The sequence below is a fragment of the Mus musculus genome, chromosome 9, assembly GCF_000001635.26.
Source record: "Mus musculus strain C57BL/6J chromosome 9, GRCm38.p6 C57BL/6J".
Classification (NCBI taxonomy): domain Eukaryota; kingdom Metazoa; phylum Chordata; class Mammalia; order Rodentia; family Muridae; genus Mus; species Mus musculus.
Window position 1 is genome coordinate 120,532,550 of NC_000075.6, and position 20,460 is coordinate 120,553,009.

Consider the following 20,460-nt stretch of genomic DNA (forward strand, 5'->3'; position numbering starts at 1 on the left):
CACTTCCCTTGGGGCTCTGTCTTAGTCAGGGTTTTATTGCTGTAAAGAGACACAATGACCATGGCAACTCTTTAAAGAACAACATTTAACTGGGGTTGGCTTAGAGTTCCAGAGGTTCAGGCCATTATCATCATGGTGGGAAGCATGGCAGCGTGCAGGCAGGCAGAGCACAGGAGGAGCCGTAAGTTCTACATTTTGATCTGAAGCCAACCAGGAGGAGACTATGTGTGTTTGACACTGTACATAACTTGAGCATTAAGTGCTAAAGCCCAGGCCCAGAGACACACTTCCTCTAACAAGGCCACACCTCCTCCAGTAAGGCCACACCTCCTCCAGTAAGGCCACACCTCCCCCAGTAAGGCCACACCTCCCCCAGTAAGACCACACCTCCTCCAGTAAGGCCACACCTCCTAACGTGTCACTTCCTATTCCAAAGCATTCAAATGAGTGAATCGATGGGGCCAAGCCTATTCAAACCACCAGTTTCTCCCCCCTTCCCCCCTCCCCCCCCCCCGCCCCGTCTTCTGAGTCCCCTTATAGCTTTCAGACTGACACATATACATATACACATATAATTTTGAATCTAGGTTCTGATTTGTAAGAATACATACAGTATTTGTCTCTCTGAGACTGGCTTATTGTAGTTAACACAGTGTCTTCGGTACCATCCATTTCCTTGCATATGACATAATCCTATCCTACAGCACATTTGCAACTTTTTCTTTAACTGATCAGCTTCAGATTGACTCCTAGGCTGGTTCTGTTTCCTGGCTATGGTGAGAGTATAGCTAGGGGCAGGGATATGGAAGAGCATCCATGCAACTGACTCAGAATCCTTTAGGTATGTACCCAGGCATACTCTGGCTGAATCACATGGTCTTTCAGTTGTTAATTTTTTTGAGGACCTTACACACTAATTGCCACACCCACTCCAATAAAAACTGCGTGGCAGGCCCAAAAGCTTGGACGCAGTCCCAAGGCAAAAAGTTTTTCGGAAACTCAGTCTCCTGGAACCTTGGCATCCCGTAGCACGAATGCTCCAAACTTGTCCTTGCATTAGTCGGTGAATGGATCTGTGTGCTTTCTTTCAGTATTGTTTTATTATAGGTGTCTCCAAGAAATGATTTGTCAAATACCCTAAGCTAGATTGATCTTTGCTTCCTGGCCTTCACCAATGTCCTAGGCAGTCCTGGGGCCGACCCTGGCCTTGGAATTTCGTAAGAGTGTTACTCATTCAGACAAAATGCCACAGTGTTGACAGTAATCAGGCATCTCACAGTTTGCTGGATAGGAGCTAGTAATCTCAGGGCTAGTTCAAAATAGTAAACTTAGAATTCTCATTACAGACATGAATGGCAGCCTACATTACATAATAGTAGAAAGAAGATGGGTTGTGGTTTAAGGAGGAACTACAGTATTGCATTATTCATGAAAAGGTTGGCAAGAGCAGAACCCCCTGGTGCAGGCTTTCACAAGGCTCAGAGGAATAGCATAAATTGTGACTAGGGTGTGAAATCCTCACCTGGCTCCCTAATGGCTGACTTTAGAAAGAGCAACCTTTTATCTCAGTTGTAACCACTGCCTGGTCCCTGCCAGTCTTTATGTATGCATTTCTCTGTTTTGTGTCAGATGACTTCAATATACCATGGCTGATGTGTCACCTAACTTCTTTGTTTTCTTCTGTCTGATGCTCGCTTTGAGAAATTACATTCAGTTACAACACTCTCTCTCTGTGTCAGTGGCTGTTTGTCACTTTTCGCTAACTCCTTGTCCACCTGAATACTGAAACCCTGATTCCTGTCGGGTTGAGAGACCGACTGAGTCCAGTCTGTGGCAACTAATTTCTAAGGTGACTGAACAAATTTACATCCCCACCAATGGTGTATTAGTACTCCTGTTTCCTAACCAGCATGTGTGGTCAGTTTTATTTTCTGATTTTTTTGTTTGTTTTGTGTGTGTGTGTGTGTGTGTGCGCGCATGAGGCCAGAAAAGGAGTGTGATCCTCCTGGAGTTGGAGTCACAATCAGTTGTTACCTGCCTGGTCTGATGCTGGGAACAGAACTTGGGTCCTGTGCAAAAGTGGCAAATGCTCTTAAGCGCTGAGCCATCATCTCTCTGGCCTCTGGTTTTTTGTTTGTCTGTTTTTGGTTTTGCTTTTTAAAGATTTACTTATTTATTTTATATATGTGAGTACACTGTAGCTATCTTCAGACACACCAGAAGAAGGCATCGGATCCCATTACAGATGGTTGTGAGCCACCATGTAGTTACTGGGAATTGAACTCAGTACCTCTGGAAGAATAGTCAGTGCTCTTAACCCCTGGTCCACCTCTCCAGGCCCTGGCCTCTGATTTTTTTTTTTTTTTTTTTTTTTTTTTTGGTTTTTCGAGACAAGGGTTCTCTGTATAGCCCTGGCTGTCCTGGAACTCACTTTGTAGACCAAGCTGGCCTCGAACTCAGAAATCCACCTGCCTCTCCCTCCCAAGTGCTGGGATTAAAGGCGTGTGCCACCACGCCCGGCTCCCTGGCCTCTGATTTTTAATAATAATCATTGTTCCTGGGTTGAGAGTAAATCATGGCAGTCTTAATTTGCATTTTCTTGGTGGCCAAGAGTGTTGAACACTGTTTCTTGTACTTATTGGCTATTTGTGTTTCTTCTGAGAACTATGTGTTCAGTTTTTAGTGCATGGAGTGACCTGGTGGCTGGACTCTGGTGTTTAGACTTTGTGAGTCTTTCTATATCCTGGGGTTTAGTTCCCATCTGGTGTGCCACTGGCAGAGGCCTCCCACTCTGCAGCAGCCACCGCACCCTGCTGATCGTCCCCTTGCTGTGCAGAAGCTTTTAAATTTGTATGACCCCTCCTGTCACTTCTCACGATCGTTTCTACTGCCATTGGAGACCATACAGAAACATCCTCTCCTATGCCTATAGCTTGGGGTCCTTTACCCACTTCCTACACTCACTCATACACTACCACACACACATTTGTATATTTACTTAGTACACTCATATATGATAAAGTTCTCATTGGAAAACAGTGGAACTGATCCTCTTTTGCAAACTTACTGGTCATCTTCACTTCTTCTGAAACTTGGCTATTGCATGCCATTTATTTTTCTATATTTGATATTCCTATTATTCTACAGTTTAATGGAATTTTACTCTACTATAGTGTGAGCTCTTGGCTGTGACATTTTAATTATTTATTTTGTGCGTGTTGGGGGTGATGCTCACGACAGCAGATGTGTGGAGGGCAAAGGACACCAGGCAGGATTTATTGTCTCTGTCCACCCTGTGAGTCCTGGGGGTGGAATTCAGGTCGTCAGACTTCTCAACACCTTTATCACACACACCCCTCCCCTCCCCCACCCCTCCCCCTCCTCCTGCCATCTTCCTGGCTCTGCAATCACATTCTCACACCTTCTCACATTGTCTTTCTCTTTCCAGTGCACAGCATTTCCTCCTCAGGAATCAAGCTGATTGGCTTAGTGTCCTTGAGTTGATCTTATGCCGGAAGAGGTGCATCCTCAACAATGATAAAGGTGCTCTGTATTTTCCTAGTACACTGCATTCTTCTGTTTCAACTTCTGATCCATCTAAAAATCTATTTTGAGACACAGGGAATGCTAGGATATGTTCCCGGCGAGCCAGCGATTTCAGCGTCAGCCTCTCCTTTGGTATAGTCTAAACTCCACAGCTATTAGTCTGCTTGGGCTCCTCAGAAGACTTAATAGTCTTTCCTTGCCAGGCGTGGTGGCGCACGCCTTTAATCCCAGCACTTGGGAGGCAGAGGCAGGCAGATTTCTGAGTTCGAGGCCAGCCTGGTCTACAAAGTGAGTTCCAGGACAGCCAAGGCTAGGCAGAAAAACCCTGTCTCGAAAAAATTAAAAAAAGAAGAAGAAGAAGAAGAAGAAGAAGAAGAAGAAGAAGAAGAAGAAGAAGAAGAAGAAGAAGAAGACTCAATAGACTCCTGTATCCAATCCTGCATAATTGCTGAAGCTTTCTAGCATTCCCCATAGCAGGGATGACACCTGGCCACTTTGTGGCCAGTGCTCAAAGGCTTATGAATGTGTGTGCTTGTATTCACGAGCTGAGGGTGAGGCGTCTGTACCTTCCAGTACGAGTGCTTCCAGGGGGATGGTGAAGCAAGCGCCTCGGAATAACCGGGCTGGTCTGGGAGCTGCAGAGGTGTTCCTTTAGTGTGAACCAGAACTGAGCTTCCAGGGGAATAAAGGGAGAGCTGAAGCCGCCCACAGAGGAGGCTGGCACTGTAGACTGAGGTGAGCAAGGAGAGCTGGCTCAGATGGATCTTGGGCTATTTTTAGATACATTTAGGTCCCCTGGCCCAAGAACCTTTCTCGGTTCCCAGCAGCTCACCAGAGTTGCTACTGTCAGATGTATACCTTAGAACAGATCTCTCACTTTGGGTCTGGGTGACAAGCCAACTGCAGTCAGTGGACTCCTGTTCCCCTAGATGCATAAGGACCCAGGTTTTTATAACATGTGTTATGTTCCAGTACCCCATAGTGTTCGAAGAAATTAAGTCTTATATGTAGTCAACACTCCTTCCCCCAGAGCAGATCATATACCAGTCCTTCAGCAAGGACCCATCTCCATCCAACACTGCTCCTTGTGAACACACACATATACTCACACATTCACACATACACACACTCATACATAACTCACACACTCACATACACAGCCACACTCACACATACACTCATGCATAACTTATAGACTCACATTCACATATACACACTCATACACATACACTCCACACACACATACACACATACACTCACACACACTACACATACCCTCTCACACACACACTTACACACATACCCTCCTCACATACACACACAGTCACACATGGGCTTTTCTCTCTAGGCTCACAGGTTTTCAAGCAGGAATTCCTCTCTTCAAGCCCTCTGTCCATCCCACAGGGACTTCAGCCCTACTTACAAAGGAGCAAACCAGTGGAATTTTAGAAGGCAGCCAAGGACCTTGCCCTCAGACCTTCCTTCCAGACCTACTGAGCCACAAGGGAGGATGGTTCAAGACCTCTATCGTCCTTAGCTTTGATTGTCAATTTAATGATAGAATCATTTGAGGAAGAAAACCTCAATTGAGGAATTGCCTAGGTCAGATTGACCAGTGCATATCTTTATTGGGGATTGTCTTGATGTCGGAGGGTCCAGCCCACTGTGGATGGCACCATTCCCTGAGCAGGCTGCCCTGGATTGTATAAGAAAGGTGAGCATGAGCCTGTGAGACATTAGTCCAGTACACATCCTTCATGGTTCCATTTTAACATCCTGCTTGAGAATCCTACCCTGACTTTCCTCACTGATGCCCTGTGACCTGGAAATATAGTCAAATAAACCCTTTCCTCCCCTAAGGTGGTTTTGGTCAGAGTGCTATCAGAGCAACAGAAAATACAACAGGACAACCTCTCACTCAAGCTTCTAGCTTTGGGCCCTCTAAGGAGCCAAGAGGCTGCACCAGAAATGGGCTCCGAAGCCCTCTGGGTCTCTGCAGTCCCTGGGCTGTCCTTCTTTGTCATCTGTCCTATTTGGCTTCCTCCAAGCTGTTTTTGTCCTGACTGTTGGCTCAGTGATGTTTAGAATGAAGGAGCATACTTTTCGGTCCCCATTAAGCCCCCTGGGAATCACCACCACAGATTGGCTTGAGAGTGTGTCTGCCCAGTTCTGTGTTCTCCAGTGTCCGCCCACGTGACTGGAACCCACCTGCCTACTCACCATACCCCATTCTAGTTGTTCTGCACGACACACCCTCTTCCCAGAGAGACTGAGGGGGAATGCACGGAGTTATGTGTGCTCTCAGAGTGGCCTGCCCTGTCCTAATTGGCCCTTGGTTCTGTTTTTCCCTCCAAAAATGTTTGATGGGGAAACTAGGAAAATAAAGTTACCTTGTAGCATGTGTGGTGACCCAAGAGTGACCCCAGTACTAGAAGACTAAGGCAGGAACAAGTGCAAAGCCAGCCTGGGCTACATAGGCAAATCTTGTCTCAAAACAACACACAAAACAGGGTACTGGGCTCCATTCTCCTTTCAGCCTTCCTGCGCTGACTCAGAGCCTCACAATTGCCTGTGACTCCAGTTCCAGAGGATCTGAAGCACTGTGGGTGTCCTCACACACACATGGTATACACACACACACACCACATCACATAATAAGTATATGTAATAATATATAACAAACAATATATAGGCTTAATAATACAACTTTTCTTTTAAAAAGGTTGTCTTGACAGATAGAAGACCGGCAGGCAAGGTGTCTTGGGGTTTCACTTCTGTGAAGAGACAATATGACCACGGCAACTCTTATGAAGGAAAACATTTAACTGAGGCTGGCTTAGAGTTCCAGAGGTTCAGTCCATTATCATCATGGTGGGAACCACGCAGCCTGTGGGCAGACGTGGAGCCAAAAGTTCTACATCTTGATCCTAAAGCAGCCGGAGACTGGATGTGTTCCGCGGTGGGTGTGATTTGAGCGTATAAGAGCTCAAAGCCCTGCCTCCACAGTGACATTCTTCCTCCAACAAGGCCACACCTCCTAATAGTGCCACTCCCTGTGGCCAAACATTCAAACACATGAATTTGTGGGAACCAAACTTACTCAAACTACCACCCAGGGGGTGCCTCTTGGGACTGGGGGCAAGGTCACATCACATCCTCTTCTGCCTTGGGTTCAGGGGACTGTGCAGGGAGTTAGAAGATAAAGATGTGGAAAGCTCTCTGACTGGGTCCTGGTGGGACACTGAGCTAACTAACCCTGTCAGCTTAAGAGCATCTGCCATCACCTAGGAAACACACTTCTGAGCAAGTCTGAGACTGGGTGTCTAGGCTGGGTTAACTGGGCCAGAAAGACCCATCTTGAACGAGGGTGGTACCAGCGCTTTAGGCTGGGATCTCTGGTACCTGAATGCAGACAGGATGTGACTGCAGTCTAAGATCCTGCCAAGATACGTTTTTAGGACAGTACCTACAACCGTGAGTCACCTTTTCTTCTTTAGGTCCCTTTTGTCAGGTACTTTGTCAGCAACGAGGGAAGTAACTAAAACAAGGCCTGAAAGGATTGGCTACCCCCCACGTGGCAATGATTCCCCCTCCATCCTCATGCCGGACAGGCTGGGGTGAAGTGAAAGAGAAGAGCCTGGGAAGGTGAAGAGGTCCTGGCCCCAGCGCTTGCGGGAGGCGGTCCCTAGCAGGCTGCGCCACCCACGCCACCTCGCTCCGCCTCCTGGACTCCCGCACCCCAGAGGCGCCTCCGCTTTTCAGCAACCCGCAGCGAAAGCAGCGCCCAGGTAAGGTCTGGCCCCGCGCGCAGGAGTGGGATGGAGCAGGCTGTGGGGGGCTGGGAGCGGGGAGGGAAGGAACCAGCACAGCTTCCCGCAGAGGGCCGCAGGCAGGAGCTGAAACCCGGGGAGCTGGGCACTGTCATCTGACAGGGACAGGACACCGCGTCACGAAGCACCCCAAGACCTGCAGATGCAGGGGACGGGCCAACTCCCAGGTCCCCACCCTGATCCCCAGGGCCTGACAGCTGTCTGCTGGTGTTCAGCTCAGGGAGCTGGAGACACCCCGCGGGTCTTTAAGGGTGACTGCATGCTGGCAGCCACCAGCACACACCGATGCCAACCGGCTTTGCTGGTGCGCTTTGAAGTATAACCCAGCCCGAGCCTTGTGAATATTACTAAGAGGGGGTTCGCTCTGCCCGGGTGCTGGTCACAGGTGCGGCCCACAGGAGAAAAAAAAAAAAGAAAGAAAGAAAGAAAGAAAGAAAGAAAGAAAGAAAGAAAGAAAGAAAGAAAGAAAGAACACATGCGCGCTCACACAAGCTTTTGGGGTTTTATTTTCAAAATTGCTCTCTAGTTAAAGTTTTAACCAATCCATTCTTCCAGCTTTACATTTGGGGAGGGGATACTGGGTTTGGAGTTCCAGCTTCCATCGGTCTCTGACGTTCTGGTTTGACCTCATTGTTTCTAAAGAGGCTTCGATTTAGATGACGTTGTGTTCAATATCAATACGTGCAAGTTTAGCCACACGCTCCTTCTGTGTTCTTACCCCTGCAGCCCGGAGAGAAGATGTTTACCGTGATGACCCGCCAGCCATGTGAACAGGCAGGTAAGTGTTGCTCACTGGATGCTAGGTTTTGTCAGACCCAGGGAGAATCCCAGCTTTGGTTCGTAGCTCTCCATCTATATCTCCTGTGAATGGCTGTTTATCGTTGTTCCAAGACTTCGCTCACCTGGGTTTCACCCTTGACATTCTTCAGATAAAAGTAATGCTTTTCCACAAAGCCACAGGAAACAAGGGCTAACACGAATGTTTGGCTTAAATGGTTTTTCCTGTTCGTATAATCCATTATTTTGGCTCTTGTGGTTTCCTTACCTAGCTATGTGTAAGGTTTGTGTTATGTGTTGTTGACGTGGGAATGAATCCTGATAGAGTTGGGTCGCCCTGAGTACTATGGTAAGCTGCACAGGAACACCTCTCCCTCTCATCTGTCTCTCTCATTTGTCTCTCATCTGTCTCTGTCTCTCTGTCTCTGTCTCTGTCTGTCTCTCTCTCTGTCTCTCTGTCTCTGTCTCTGTCTCTCTCTGTCTCTCTCTCTGTCTCTGTCTCTCTCTCTCTCTCTCTCTCTCTCTCTCTCTCTCTCTCTCTCGTGTGTGTGTGTGTGTGTGTGTGTGTGTGTGTGTGTGTGTGTGTGTGTCCTGTCTCTCCCTCCCTTCCTTCCCCCTCCCCATCTTTCCCACACACTTTCAAACCTGCCCAGCTTGGCTGCCTGACCTCCCGGCTCCTCAGTACTGCCCCCCCCTGCTGCCCCCCCCCCCCCAGCTATTCATGCAGATGTGAGAGAGATGCGGAGGTGGGAGAGGCGTCCACTCAGCTAGCCCTCACCTCCTCTCTAGGCTCCAGTAGGCACCTGCAATTAACACTGTTTGCCCAGCCCTCCCTACTCCACAGCTCTAGGCTGCATTTCTTCATGAATGAGACCTAGCCTAGTCTGTTCACTTTTTTGCTGGCTAAGTGTTTGTTGAAGGTAATCACAGCTTTTGACTTAGAAAGTGCTGAAGCTAGAGGATCCTGGAGGCCAGCCCCTGGCTGTGGTCAAGAGCCTGCTTACATTCCACACACCCCCTCCTGTGAAGAGGTTCCTTAGCTATGCCCTAAACTGCTGATTCTTGGCTTCCAACAGGGTATGACTTGAGGGCATATAGACTAATTTATACTTATATTTTTGGAAAGAGCAATTGTACTAAAGAAGATGGTTTGTATTGCATTGCACATTTCCCCCCAAAAGACATTGGAATTTAGCAGACATGGTAACATGCCACATACCAGCTAATCAGTTACATTCTTTCCGAAGGTAGATTAAATTTGGCCGATTAACACTATTAGGTCTTGTTGGGGGGAAAAGTGCCTTAAACCTCTGTGACTGACACCGATGTGGTTTGAAAATAGGTGTGGCTGGGGAACTTCTATTCAGAAGCACAGAGAAGTGACCCATTTCCCCCCTGATGCTCCGAGGGTCAACACCACAGGGCTAGGCTCTCCTCCAGATCTGTACGGCTGCTTGCGCTATGAGTCAAGTGGGGTAGGATCCCAGAGGTGCAGATTGGGGTCAGGTGTAAGCTTTGAGTTTGGGTAAATATTGACACATCTTCTTCCCTGGATGCCATACCTGCTCACACTCCCCTCGAGGGAGGAGAAGGTGCTAAGTAGCTACCTCTGACATCAGGAAGTGTCTGTCATTTGTCCCCATTGATCGGCAGAAGGAATTGGATCTTCAGAGCAGCCCACCCCACCCTCCTCTGACCGCTTGCTTTCCAGGCAGCGGGCTAGGTGATGCAATTGGATACGGGGCTGTGTCTAATTTGATTACTGTGGTGCACGAGGTCTTTGTTCTCTTCCAGGAAAGAAAAAAATGTAGAAACAAAGAGGAAGTAAATCATAGGCTTCAGAGTCATAAGAAGGAATGTTCTGGAATAGGGCTGGATGCACCCATGGCTGTGGAAGGAAGGGTTGGGGTGGTGGAAAGGAGCTGGAGGCCCTCTTCCCAGATCCACAGGGCCTCCTGAGCGACTGAATGTTTGAAATACGACTGACGAGTTCAGTATTTATTTTAAATACTTTGCACTTAAACAGCCAATTTTAAGAGAAATATTGATGTCTTCTTATCTTCAATTATGATATCACATTTCAGCCATTGGGTACTTTTTTGTATTTATGCCTTAAAAGTTCTACCAAGAGTATTATTTAGACAAGGTTAGTTTGTTTGTTTTTATTATGCAGGTTCCCATGTAGCCCAGGCTGTTTTTAGACTTTCTCTGAGGCTGGACTTGAATCCCAGATCCCTCTGCCTCTGAGCCTTCCGCCTTTGGGGTGCTATAACTGCAGGCGGGAAGTATCAAGCCCAACCCACTTCAATGTTTTAATTAACTAGCATATTATAAAACTGCATATAAAATTGATAGACCTTAAGTGACACTCCCAAATTGGAGAGTCTCACCTCCTAAAAGCTGAGACTTATGTTTAAGATTGTGTATGGAATTCTTTCATTTGAGACAGGGTCTCACTATGGAGCCCTAGCTGGCCTGGAACTCACTCTGTATAACAGGCTAACTTTGAACTCACAGAGAGCCACCTGCCTCTGCCTACCAAGTGCTGGATGCCACCAGGCCTGGCATGTATGCAATTATCAAGAATTACAAAATTCAAGGCCGGAGAGATGGCTCAGTGGTTAAGAGCACTGACTGCTCTTCCAGAGGTCCTGAGTTCAATTCCCAGCAACCACATGGTGGCCCACAACCACCTGTAATGGGATCTGATGCCCTCTTCTGGTGTGTCTGAGGACAGCTACAGTGTACTCATAAATATAAAATAAACAATCAAATCTTTTAAAAAAAGGATTACAAAATTCAAAGGTGAGTTGTACCAAGGCAGTTGCTTTGCTTTGCTTTGCTTTTCAAGTTTGCCCCTAAAGGACTTTGAAGGACTTGTGGAGTTTTGACAAATGTGGGCAGGCACTGTCACCCCCTCCCCCATAATCCGGTTAATATGGAGAGCACACCAATCTCTGCAGAAAATGCCCATTTTCCCCTCCCCGGGAGCCCCCTCCCCAAACCTTCAGGTGCTCACTCTTGCCGTTTCTGTTGACTCCACGGTTCTAACTTCTTTCACTGAAATGAAGCGAAAGATCATATCATGCTTTAGCAGAAAACCCAGACTTCCGATCTGCGTTTCCATATTTACTTGCGTGTATGTGTGCACGCGTGTGTGTGTGTGTGTGTGTGTGTGTGTGTGTGTGTGTGTGTCCTGTGTGTGGAGGTCAGAGGATGACTTTTGGATGTTGCTGTGCTTGGCTCCTCATTGCAGGCTTCAGGGCCCTCTCGAGGACTCCTGCCATCGTCACCTTGGTGGTCCTGCTTGTGAGCATTGTGGTACTTGTGACACTTACACTCATCCAGATCCGCCACCCACAGGTTCTCCCTCCGGGGCTGAAGGTAAGCCGGTCCTCAGGGCCAGCCATCTTAAAACCCACAACTTAGGGGAGGAGCTCTCCTGCCTCCTCTGGATCTCTGCAGTGTGAGACCCAAGGAGGAAGTCTGGGGCCACTGGGTTTGTGGACGCAGATCAAACACTGGTCCCTTGTCCAGGGACTGGATGGCCTTGTTTCACTTTTCACTTCTGACTGTGGGATACAAAATAGAACGTGTACCTGGGAACTGTAGGTCATGTTCACTTCCCACTATGACCAGCGTATAAGCTCCTGGAAACTGTGAAGTAAACAGCAGGAGACGTTGTGTTCCTGCTTTTAAGAGTGTTGAGAAATCTTCTTGAGCCATATTTGTGGTCTAAGGTCTTCTCTTAGGTCTAGGACATGTGTGTGACCCCTCCAATCCCCCGGTGACAATCACTGAGGACTTAGTATGTAGGTCCAGAGACCTCTTTGACTTCAGCCCCAAGTGGCCTTGTGCTTGCCTGCTGGCCTTCACTCTGAGGGACGGATGGAAGAACAGGGTGTGGGCCTTAAAAGAAAGTGATGGTCACTGAGCCCTTCAGTCATTTTGGAAATCAGTCAACAAACATTTTATGTAATACCCTAAACAGTGGTATTTTAGGCTCTGGCAGCCACTCAGAGCCTCTGCTCCGTTGTCACTGGGCCTGGGGCTCATTAAACATGTATGAAGTCTTGTTAGCTAGAGGAGGCTCCATTAGGAGCCCGGTAACTCCTCTGTGTTATGTGACTCTCCCTTGACCTCACATCTTCTCTTCATCTTCCTGACACCAGCAACTGCTCAAAGGTTGTGTTTGGAGTAGACTTTTTCAGAAAACAAGGAAGTAACATTATCTGGAGTTCCATGGCTTTGTCTGGTATTCTGAAGGGTTGATGTAAGACCTTTTCATTCTGATGTTTTGTTATTTGTTTGTTTGTTTGTATTTGGGTTAGGGTCTCATTACACACCGCTCTGGCTGTCCTGGAATGCACTATTTAGACCAGTCTGGCCTTGAACCCCCAGAGATCCACCTGCCTCTGCCTCCCTAGTGCTGAGTTTAAAGATGTGGTATATTTTACATAAGAAATCAGTGGCTAGACAGATAGCTCAGTGGTAAAGAGGGCTTGCTGCTCTTGCAGAGGGCCTGAGTTGAGTTCCCAGGGCCCAGATTGGGCCACCTACAACCTCCTATAACTTCAGCTCCAGAAGATCTGATATCCTCCTTTGGCCTGCAAGGGTACCCACACTCACAGGCACCTATCCCACACACATGTATGTGCAATAAAAGAATAAAATAAAATGTTTGTTAAAAACTCAGTCCTTATGAAGAATGTAAAGGAAAAAATATTTAGCCTAAGCCATAGCCCAAAGATGAGCCATTCTGCCCAAGGCATCCGCTGAGGGCAGAGAAGCTGTTTCTCTGTGGTTCTGGCTCTGCCTTTTCCTCCAAACTACGACTAATCAGTCTGGACTGCAGCTAAGATCGTGCCCTGCCCTCACACCTCGGGTGCTCTGCTTGGTTCAGTGAGCACCAGCCCCCCTCCCCACACACACACACTGGGATTTGTCTCTTCTAACCTTTATGCCAACTACAGAGATGGCAGAGCCACCACTGGTGACCCCTGCTTTGCAGGCGAAGGGACAGACACTTGTCTAGTGAGTCACAAGACTAGAACTAAAATCAGTCCTTGTTTCTCACAGTCAGGTTCTCTTCCCTCCTCCAGCTTCTCCTTACCCTGAGTTCTAAATGGAGACTCCAGGAGGAGGGCTCAGCCTCAGGTGAGAGCTGTCCTAGATTGCTTTCTATTGCTATAATAAAGAAACAGTGACCAAGAGCTGCTTGGAGAGGGGTGGGATTTCAGCTTACAGTCTATCCTGAAGGGAAATCAGTACTGGAGCTCAAGATGGGACCCTGGAGGCAGGCACTGAAGCAGAAGCCATGGAGGAACAGTGCTTACTGGCTTGCTCCCATGGCTTGCTCCTCATGGCTTGCTCCTGATGACATGCTCAGTTTGTTTGTATAAGAGTGTCCTTATTCACCGCAGCACCATCTGCCTATGTGTAGCACTGCCCACAGTGGGCTGGGCCCTCAGACATTAGTCTACAACCAAGAAAATGCTCAATAGACATGCCCACAGGCTAGTCTGATGGAGGCAGTTCCTCAATTGAGGTTTCCTCTTCCCACATGACTTTGGAAAGTTGTGTCAAGTTGACAAGAAGACAATGAATCCAACCAGTGCCAGAGCACAGGAAGCAAGACTGAGGGTTGGCCGGGGGTGGGGTGGGGGGCACTGATTCAGGAAGCCTTGTAGAACTGGGGGATGGGAGGGAAAACTGAGACCACCTTAGAACACTGTAAATAGAGTCACACACCTGAGCCCCACATTTCAAAAGGACCAGCTCTAACTGGGTTTCAAGTATGCCTCTCTCTATAGATGAGGGGACAGGCCTACCCTGAGCCTCTGGCCCCCCTTCTAGAGCATGCTGTGGTTCTGATCCTCAGAAGTCAGAGTCTCAGAGGGTGGATCTCACCACTGGCCTGAGAGGTGGACACAGGTAGCTGCCTGCAGAAGTTGGAGCTGAAACTTCCTGTTAGCTAGTGACGGGTACCATTGTGACGTCATGGCACCATATTCATCGCGCATGCGTTTGTGGTAATACTCATTTCAGCAAAGCCACTGGGCTGCCAGCTGAGTAAGAGGACAGCGTGATGCGTGCTAGCGTTAATAGCTGACCATATCGCTGGCTTGTGTATTTTCATACTAAGCTTTATTATTATGGGGTGTCTCATTACTATTTACTAAACAGCTGGCAAGATTGCGTACACCTATAATCCCAACACCCAGAAGCCAAAGCCAACACTAGCAATATCAGAGGACAGAAACAGAAAGAAAGGATTTTTCAATCCATTTGGAAATAAATGCTGGCCCTGGCCACAGTTGCAGGGCACAGGAAGTGGCCTGGTTCTGACGGTCATTTTACTTGAGTGGAATGAAATGTGAGCACACAGATGCTCTGGGCAGTAGACCCTGGGACAGATGACTGACAACCAGCCGAGGGAGTTCCACGCGCAGCTTTGCTTGCGGTTAGGAGCTCCTTGTTTTGGTTTTCTGCCGCATGCCAGGGGCGGGGTAAGGAGCTGAAGAGTGCAGTTCAATGACTGAGAGCCTTTTAGCCTCGGTAGTATTTACGATCTCCTGCCGCAAGCCTTATTTCGCCAGTGTGGAGCCGGCTGTGGGCTGTGAGGCACCAGCTTCCCCTGCGCCTGCAGCGTTTGCTACTCCCCCTACCAAAAAAAGGGTATGACACCTGCTCTTAAATCCAGCCATGACTTGCCTGATGCAAGCTTAAGAGAGAGCCATTAAGAAAACCTCTGTCAGGGTCAGAAATGTCCCCAGTTCCTTGTGTTACTGGTCTGACCTGCTCCACAGCCTGAAGAGTAAACATGATGTCATCACTTTCATTTGCCACTCAAGCTCCCACCTGCTCGATTACCACAAATTCAAAAATCTTCCCATGGAGGGCTTTCTCCCCCCACCCCCGCCCCCCAGCATGACCATGTCTGTTCCCAATAGCCTGGTGGGTGCCGTTTCTCCTATAAGCCACTGATTGTCACCATTGGAGATGGTCCTGTAAGGGTTCAGGGATGGGCTTTCCCTCTGTGAGCTACTCAGTCAGGCCTGTTGGGTAGAAGACCACAGTACCCACCCTCTACTGATGTTCCCTGAAGTACAGTCAACCGAGTCAGGCTGGGTTAAAGCCATTCATTCCTGTTAGCCCTTGTGGAGCCTTGCTCAGTCGCCTAGGTGAGGGTACCTTGTGGCCCCATGCTATGCTAATTTTGAGGCAGCAAGAAATGGATTCCTCCCAACATAGAAGGTCCTGGATTCCTTCCTAATACAAGCTGGTCCACTTTCCAGCCAGTTTCGCATGCTCCGTGGGTATAGTTTGAGGGATCTTTTGTTCAAACAAAGGCAGTCTATCACACAATATTAGGCCTGTTATTCCACGGTGTCCCATCAAACCTGGTTTCCTAGGACTCCATGAAAACCTGGGGACTATGAGTGTAGACAGAGTTAATGAGGCTTAATCTCAGGGCTGCTCCCATGCGTCACATAAGACGGTGATTATACCAGCTGTATGAAGGCAGTAAAACTCATTAAAGCACCAGGCAAAGTTAGTTCCCAGAGTGCATCTGCCCAGGAGTCTGGTAGTGCTAAGAAGAACTCTAAGATGGCTGACCTATGACCTGTCACCTGCACGTTGGCTTTTGGCAGAAGATCACACAGTATTCAAGTGTTGGACCACAGGCTGGTATGAAACACTCTTTTAGTCAGGCAGTGGTGGTGCACGCCTTTAATCCCCGCACTCAGGAGCCAGAGGCAGGCAGATCTCTGTGTTCAAGGACAGCCTGGTCTACAGAGTGAGTTCCAGGACAGCCAGGGCTACATGGGAAAAGGAAGAGGAGGAGGAGGATCCTTTTTTTTTTTTTTTTTTGCCCCGACCCTCAGGACAGTTGAACAGGGTCTGGGGAACCACCTGTGGAGAGAATGGGGGGCAAGAAATACAAAGAACGGACGCAAGTCTGATTGATCAAGGTGACAAATTTTATTTTTCCCAGGCAGGTTTTATACCCACAGAAGCAGGATATGGGGAGGGGGATGACGCAGAATCGCTTTGTTTCTGGGGGAACGCACCTGTTCCCAAAAGCAGGATATTGGCTAGGTAAAACGTTCAGCCGGAGAAACAGAACAGAATGGGTTGCTAGGTACCTGTCCACAAGATCTATAGCTATTTGTTCTTAACTGGGGATAGTACTTTCCTACAGAGGCCTCATCTTTTCCCACAGAAATCTCAACTAAGCCAGTACGTACTTTTCCACTAAGGCCAAGACTTTGTAAGTAAGCACTTAGGGCTGACAAGGCAGTTAACATTTAAACAGGGTCGCTCCCAACATTTTTTCTTTTTCTTTTTCTTTTTCTTTTTCTTTCTTCTTCTTTCTTCTTCCTTCTTCTTCTTCTTCTTCTTCTTCTTCTTCTTCTTCTTCTTCTTCTTCTTCTTCTTCTTCTTCTTCTTCTTCCTCTTCTTCTTCTTTTTCCTCTTCTTCTTCTTCTTCTTCTTCTTCTTCTTCTTCTTCTTCTTCTTCTTCTTCTTCTTCTTCTTCTTCCTCCTCCTCCTCCTCCTCCTCCTCCTCGTCCTCCTCCTCCTCCTCTTCTTCCTCTTCTTCTTCTTCTTCTTCTTCTTCTTCTTCTTCTTCTTCTTCTTCTTCTTCTTCTTCTTCTTCTTCTTCTTCCTCCTCCTCCTCCTCCTCCTCCTCTTCTTCTTCTTCCTCTTCTTCTTCTTCTTCTTCTTCCTCCTCCTCCTCCTCCTCCTCCCCCTCCTCCTCCTCCTCCTCTTCTTCTTCTTCTTCTTCTCCTCCTTTTTCAGAGACAGTGTCTCTCTGTGTAGTTCGGGCTGGTCTGGAACTCACAATGAGCCAGCCTCTGCCTCCTGAATGCTGGGGTTAAGGGCATACACTGCTATGCCTGGTGACACGTGCTGCATGTGTCATGAGAACCACATTCAAGCCATGTTTGACCACACTAAACAGAGGGTTGCCAGTGCCCAGCTTTGTCATCCATGTGGTGGGTACACTGTTGGGGGCCAGTGCTTAGAGCCACTATGGGGTGGATCCAGATACCCACAGGGGCTGCTGCCAATGGCAGCCAGCGATTAGAGAAGTTTCTTAGCAGACTTTTCTCTCAGGGAACAAAGCTTAATTTACTGAGGCCGGCACTCCCTGTGGCCATTGGGAAAACTATGAACTCTTTTAACTCCTTGGGGCTGGAGAGGAAGAGAAAGAAAGAGAGGAGCCCAATGCTCGCGCACACACACACAGAGTGGATGAAGCAAAATTGCCTCCCAAGGGTGGTGGTCATCGTTGACAAGCTACATTTCCAAGCCCTTTCCTAGGGTGGAGATTGAATCATTAACTGCTCCAGCAGCAATGCCTGAAAGAGAGCAAGCATTAGTATTGTGAGTGCCTGAGATACTGCCCAGTGAGGGGCTGGAGGGCCCATTAAAGCTTTCATAACTCTCAGATTAAGAGGGAAGTGAGGGCAGCAAGCAGAGCAGAACTCCATAACAGTGTAAAGTCCCCAGGACACAGAGTCCTCCGGGCTGTGCCACACAGAAGCATGTGGCTGTGGTAACCCGTAGGCTGAATTCCACCAGTTCTAAAGCCATTGCGGTTCCTCCTGTATGGCCCTCGGCAGAGGGTGACCATGAGTGACCGTCACCTGCCTAGCTGGGTTGAAAAAGAGTTTCACTCCGTCCCTCTTCACCACATCCACAGTGTGCCCAATGACTCAAAGAATAATGAAAGGAGGAAAACCAGGGTCAGCCTCTGTCTGATGTGTTCAGCATCCTGAATACACACTCGTAAACACCACGTATGTCAGTAGAGGTGGGTTAGCAGCAGAGTTGGGTCCTGTCCTCCCATCAGCGGGTGCTGGAGGATTCAGCCACTGTTGAAGTCCAGTAGGCATTCCAAGAAGTGGCTACTCCGCCTTCTTTCTGATCTCACCCTCAAACGCTGAGGTTTTACACGTTGGGAAAGCTTGCTCCCTCTGTGAGGTTTCAACACAGACTGGGGGAAAGGCAGGCCCCTCTCATTCTTTCTCTGCTCTGTGTGTGTGTGTGTGTGTGTGTGTGTGTGTGTGCGTGCGTGCGTGCACGCGCACGCGTGTGTACACACCAGGTCTGGAGGTCTGGCAGAGCCAGTGACAGCAGTAGCAGTCAGCTCCTCAGTAGGGAGGAGGGAAAAAAAGCAGGTTGATCCTCCAGAGGCCCTGGCCTCTTCAGGGCATGGCTTCAGTTTCCACCTGCACTTTAACCTCACTGGGAGTCTCTGCCTGGGACAGATCTGAACAATGCCAGCCTTGTCTGCCACAGGGGATGTCATGTCAGGATCCCTATCAGATTCATCAAGCTGAAGGGCTGAGATTAAGGAGCTGTCCAGGAGCCAACACTACTGATTTTCTCTTTCAATAGAATGGAGAAGCTGTGAACCAGGAGCTGGGGCAGGCAGTTGCTCCGGAGCGGAGAGAACTGGAACTTTCCTGCGGGTCTAGAACCAGACAAGTGCTTAAGTAAATATTCCGAATCTCACAAAAGACACGGTGAAGCTGTTACTGGAAGAGAGAATTTTATGAACAATTCTTCAGGAAAGAGCACTAAACACACATAGATCCTGTGTGTGTATGTGCAGTATAATCACACAATGATTTAGAAACATAACAGTTTGGAGAGATGGCTCAGTGGTTAGAGTACTGGCTGCTCTTGCAGAGGTCTTCAGTTCAGTCCCCAGCATCCAGATGGCAGCTCACACTGTAACTCCACTTTCAGGGGACCCAACACCCTCTCCTGGTCTCTGTGGGCACCAGGTGTGCATGTGGTGCCCATTGATACATGCAGGTAGACACTCACACATGAGATAAAAATCAATACGTCTTTAAAAAATAAAAACATAGAACTGTAGCTAGGCATGGTGGTCCCCCACACACTCTGCAATCCTAGCACATGGGAGGCTGAGGCAGGAGGGTCAAGAATTTGAGGTCAGCCTGGGCAACATAGTAGGTTCCTGGCTCTAAATAAATATATACATCTACACATATGTGAATCTAATGGAGCCACATATAGAGCAGGCTATCCAACAATAAATGTCACAAGGTTAAAACAATAGTTAAGCCTGAGCCACTGACTTGCCTTTCCGCTCTCACTTGCTCTTTATAGCCCCATTTATTTTATTGTTTGGCTTTTCTATGTGTGATATAAAGACCCTCCATCTTAGTTTTATACATATTATATATATAGTTGTATGTACACACACACACACACACACACATATGTATGTATATATGTATAATGTGTGCATACACATGCATATGTGAATGATGTGGGGAGATGCACATGTCCTGTGTCCATGCAGAGGTCAGAGAACAGCAGCTTTGTAGAGGTAGTTTCTCTCCTTCTAACGTGGGTTCCAGGGTTCAAACTCAAGTCACTGGATTTGTCCAGAAAGAACTTTACCAATTAAGCAATTTCATAACTCCCTTCTTTTAGAGAATTCACACTCTGTGACCAGGCTAACCTAGAATGTGTAGCAATCCCACCTCAGCCCCCCCAAACCTGAGATTACAAGTGTGGACCACGGCACTCGGCTGAGAGCCACCCTTTTATTTTTTCGTGTGTTTATTCTTCAGAGATGGGGTCTCATGTAACCCTGACAGGCCTCAGACTTGCTCGGTAGGGAGACAGGACTGACCTTGAGCTCCTGACTTTCCTGTCCGCTTAGCACCGGACATGTGGTTCCCTGCTCACCTCTGCAGGAAGTCACCTGAGATGAGGGAGCCCGGCGAGGATACTTAGCCCCGTGCATTGTAAGGCTGGAGAATCCACCCAGCACAGCCTGTCCAGGGCTCAGCTTCACCTTCTCCCAAAGGTGAGGGTTGGGAGGAAGGCTGCTCCTGGAGCGCCCTGGAGCCCACAGCTGACTCTGGCCTTGGGTCAGCATCCCTAATCCCGCTCCTAACTTGCACTCTTTGATCGTCCAGTTTGGTCCAGGACTGAGCTCATTGGTGCCTGACTCCAGCTGGGCTGCCCAGTCCAGGAATGCTAGACAACCCTAGCTCCCCCCAGCAACTCCTGGCTGGTCACTTGTTCACTTATGAATTACCACAGGGGAGCACCTTAACCTTGAGCACCTAACAAGGCTCTTCCTTGTGAGAAGTTCCTACGATGTCTTCCCAACGCTTCTTTTGGTTGTATGTCCCCCACAGTAAGTCTGGATATTCACAGAAACCCCACTGCTTTATCCTTAGCCTCTGAGGTCTGGATGAAGGGGAAGGGGACCTGGGTGCTCATGTGCCCCTCACCAGCTCCTTCTCAT

General features: G+C 48.3%; 1 protein-coding gene across 1 annotated transcript in view; it reads left to right on the forward strand.

Annotated features, from left to right (window-relative positions):
- Nucleotides 1-7,268: 7,268 nt before the first annotated feature.
- The window catches only part of Entpd3 (ectonucleoside triphosphate diphosphohydrolase 3), a 28,510-nt gene continuing 15,318 nt past the window's right edge, over nucleotides 7,269-20,460 (forward strand). The window contains exons 1-3 of the mRNA NM_178676.5: nucleotides 7,269-7,334; nucleotides 8,103-8,154; nucleotides 11,410-11,537. Of these exons, the coding sequence (NP_848791.3) occupies nucleotides 8,115-8,154; nucleotides 11,410-11,537 (168 nt within the window). The 5' untranslated portion in view covers nucleotides 7,269-7,334; nucleotides 8,103-8,114. The remainder of the gene's footprint in view (nucleotides 7,335-8,102; nucleotides 8,155-11,409; nucleotides 11,538-20,460) is intronic.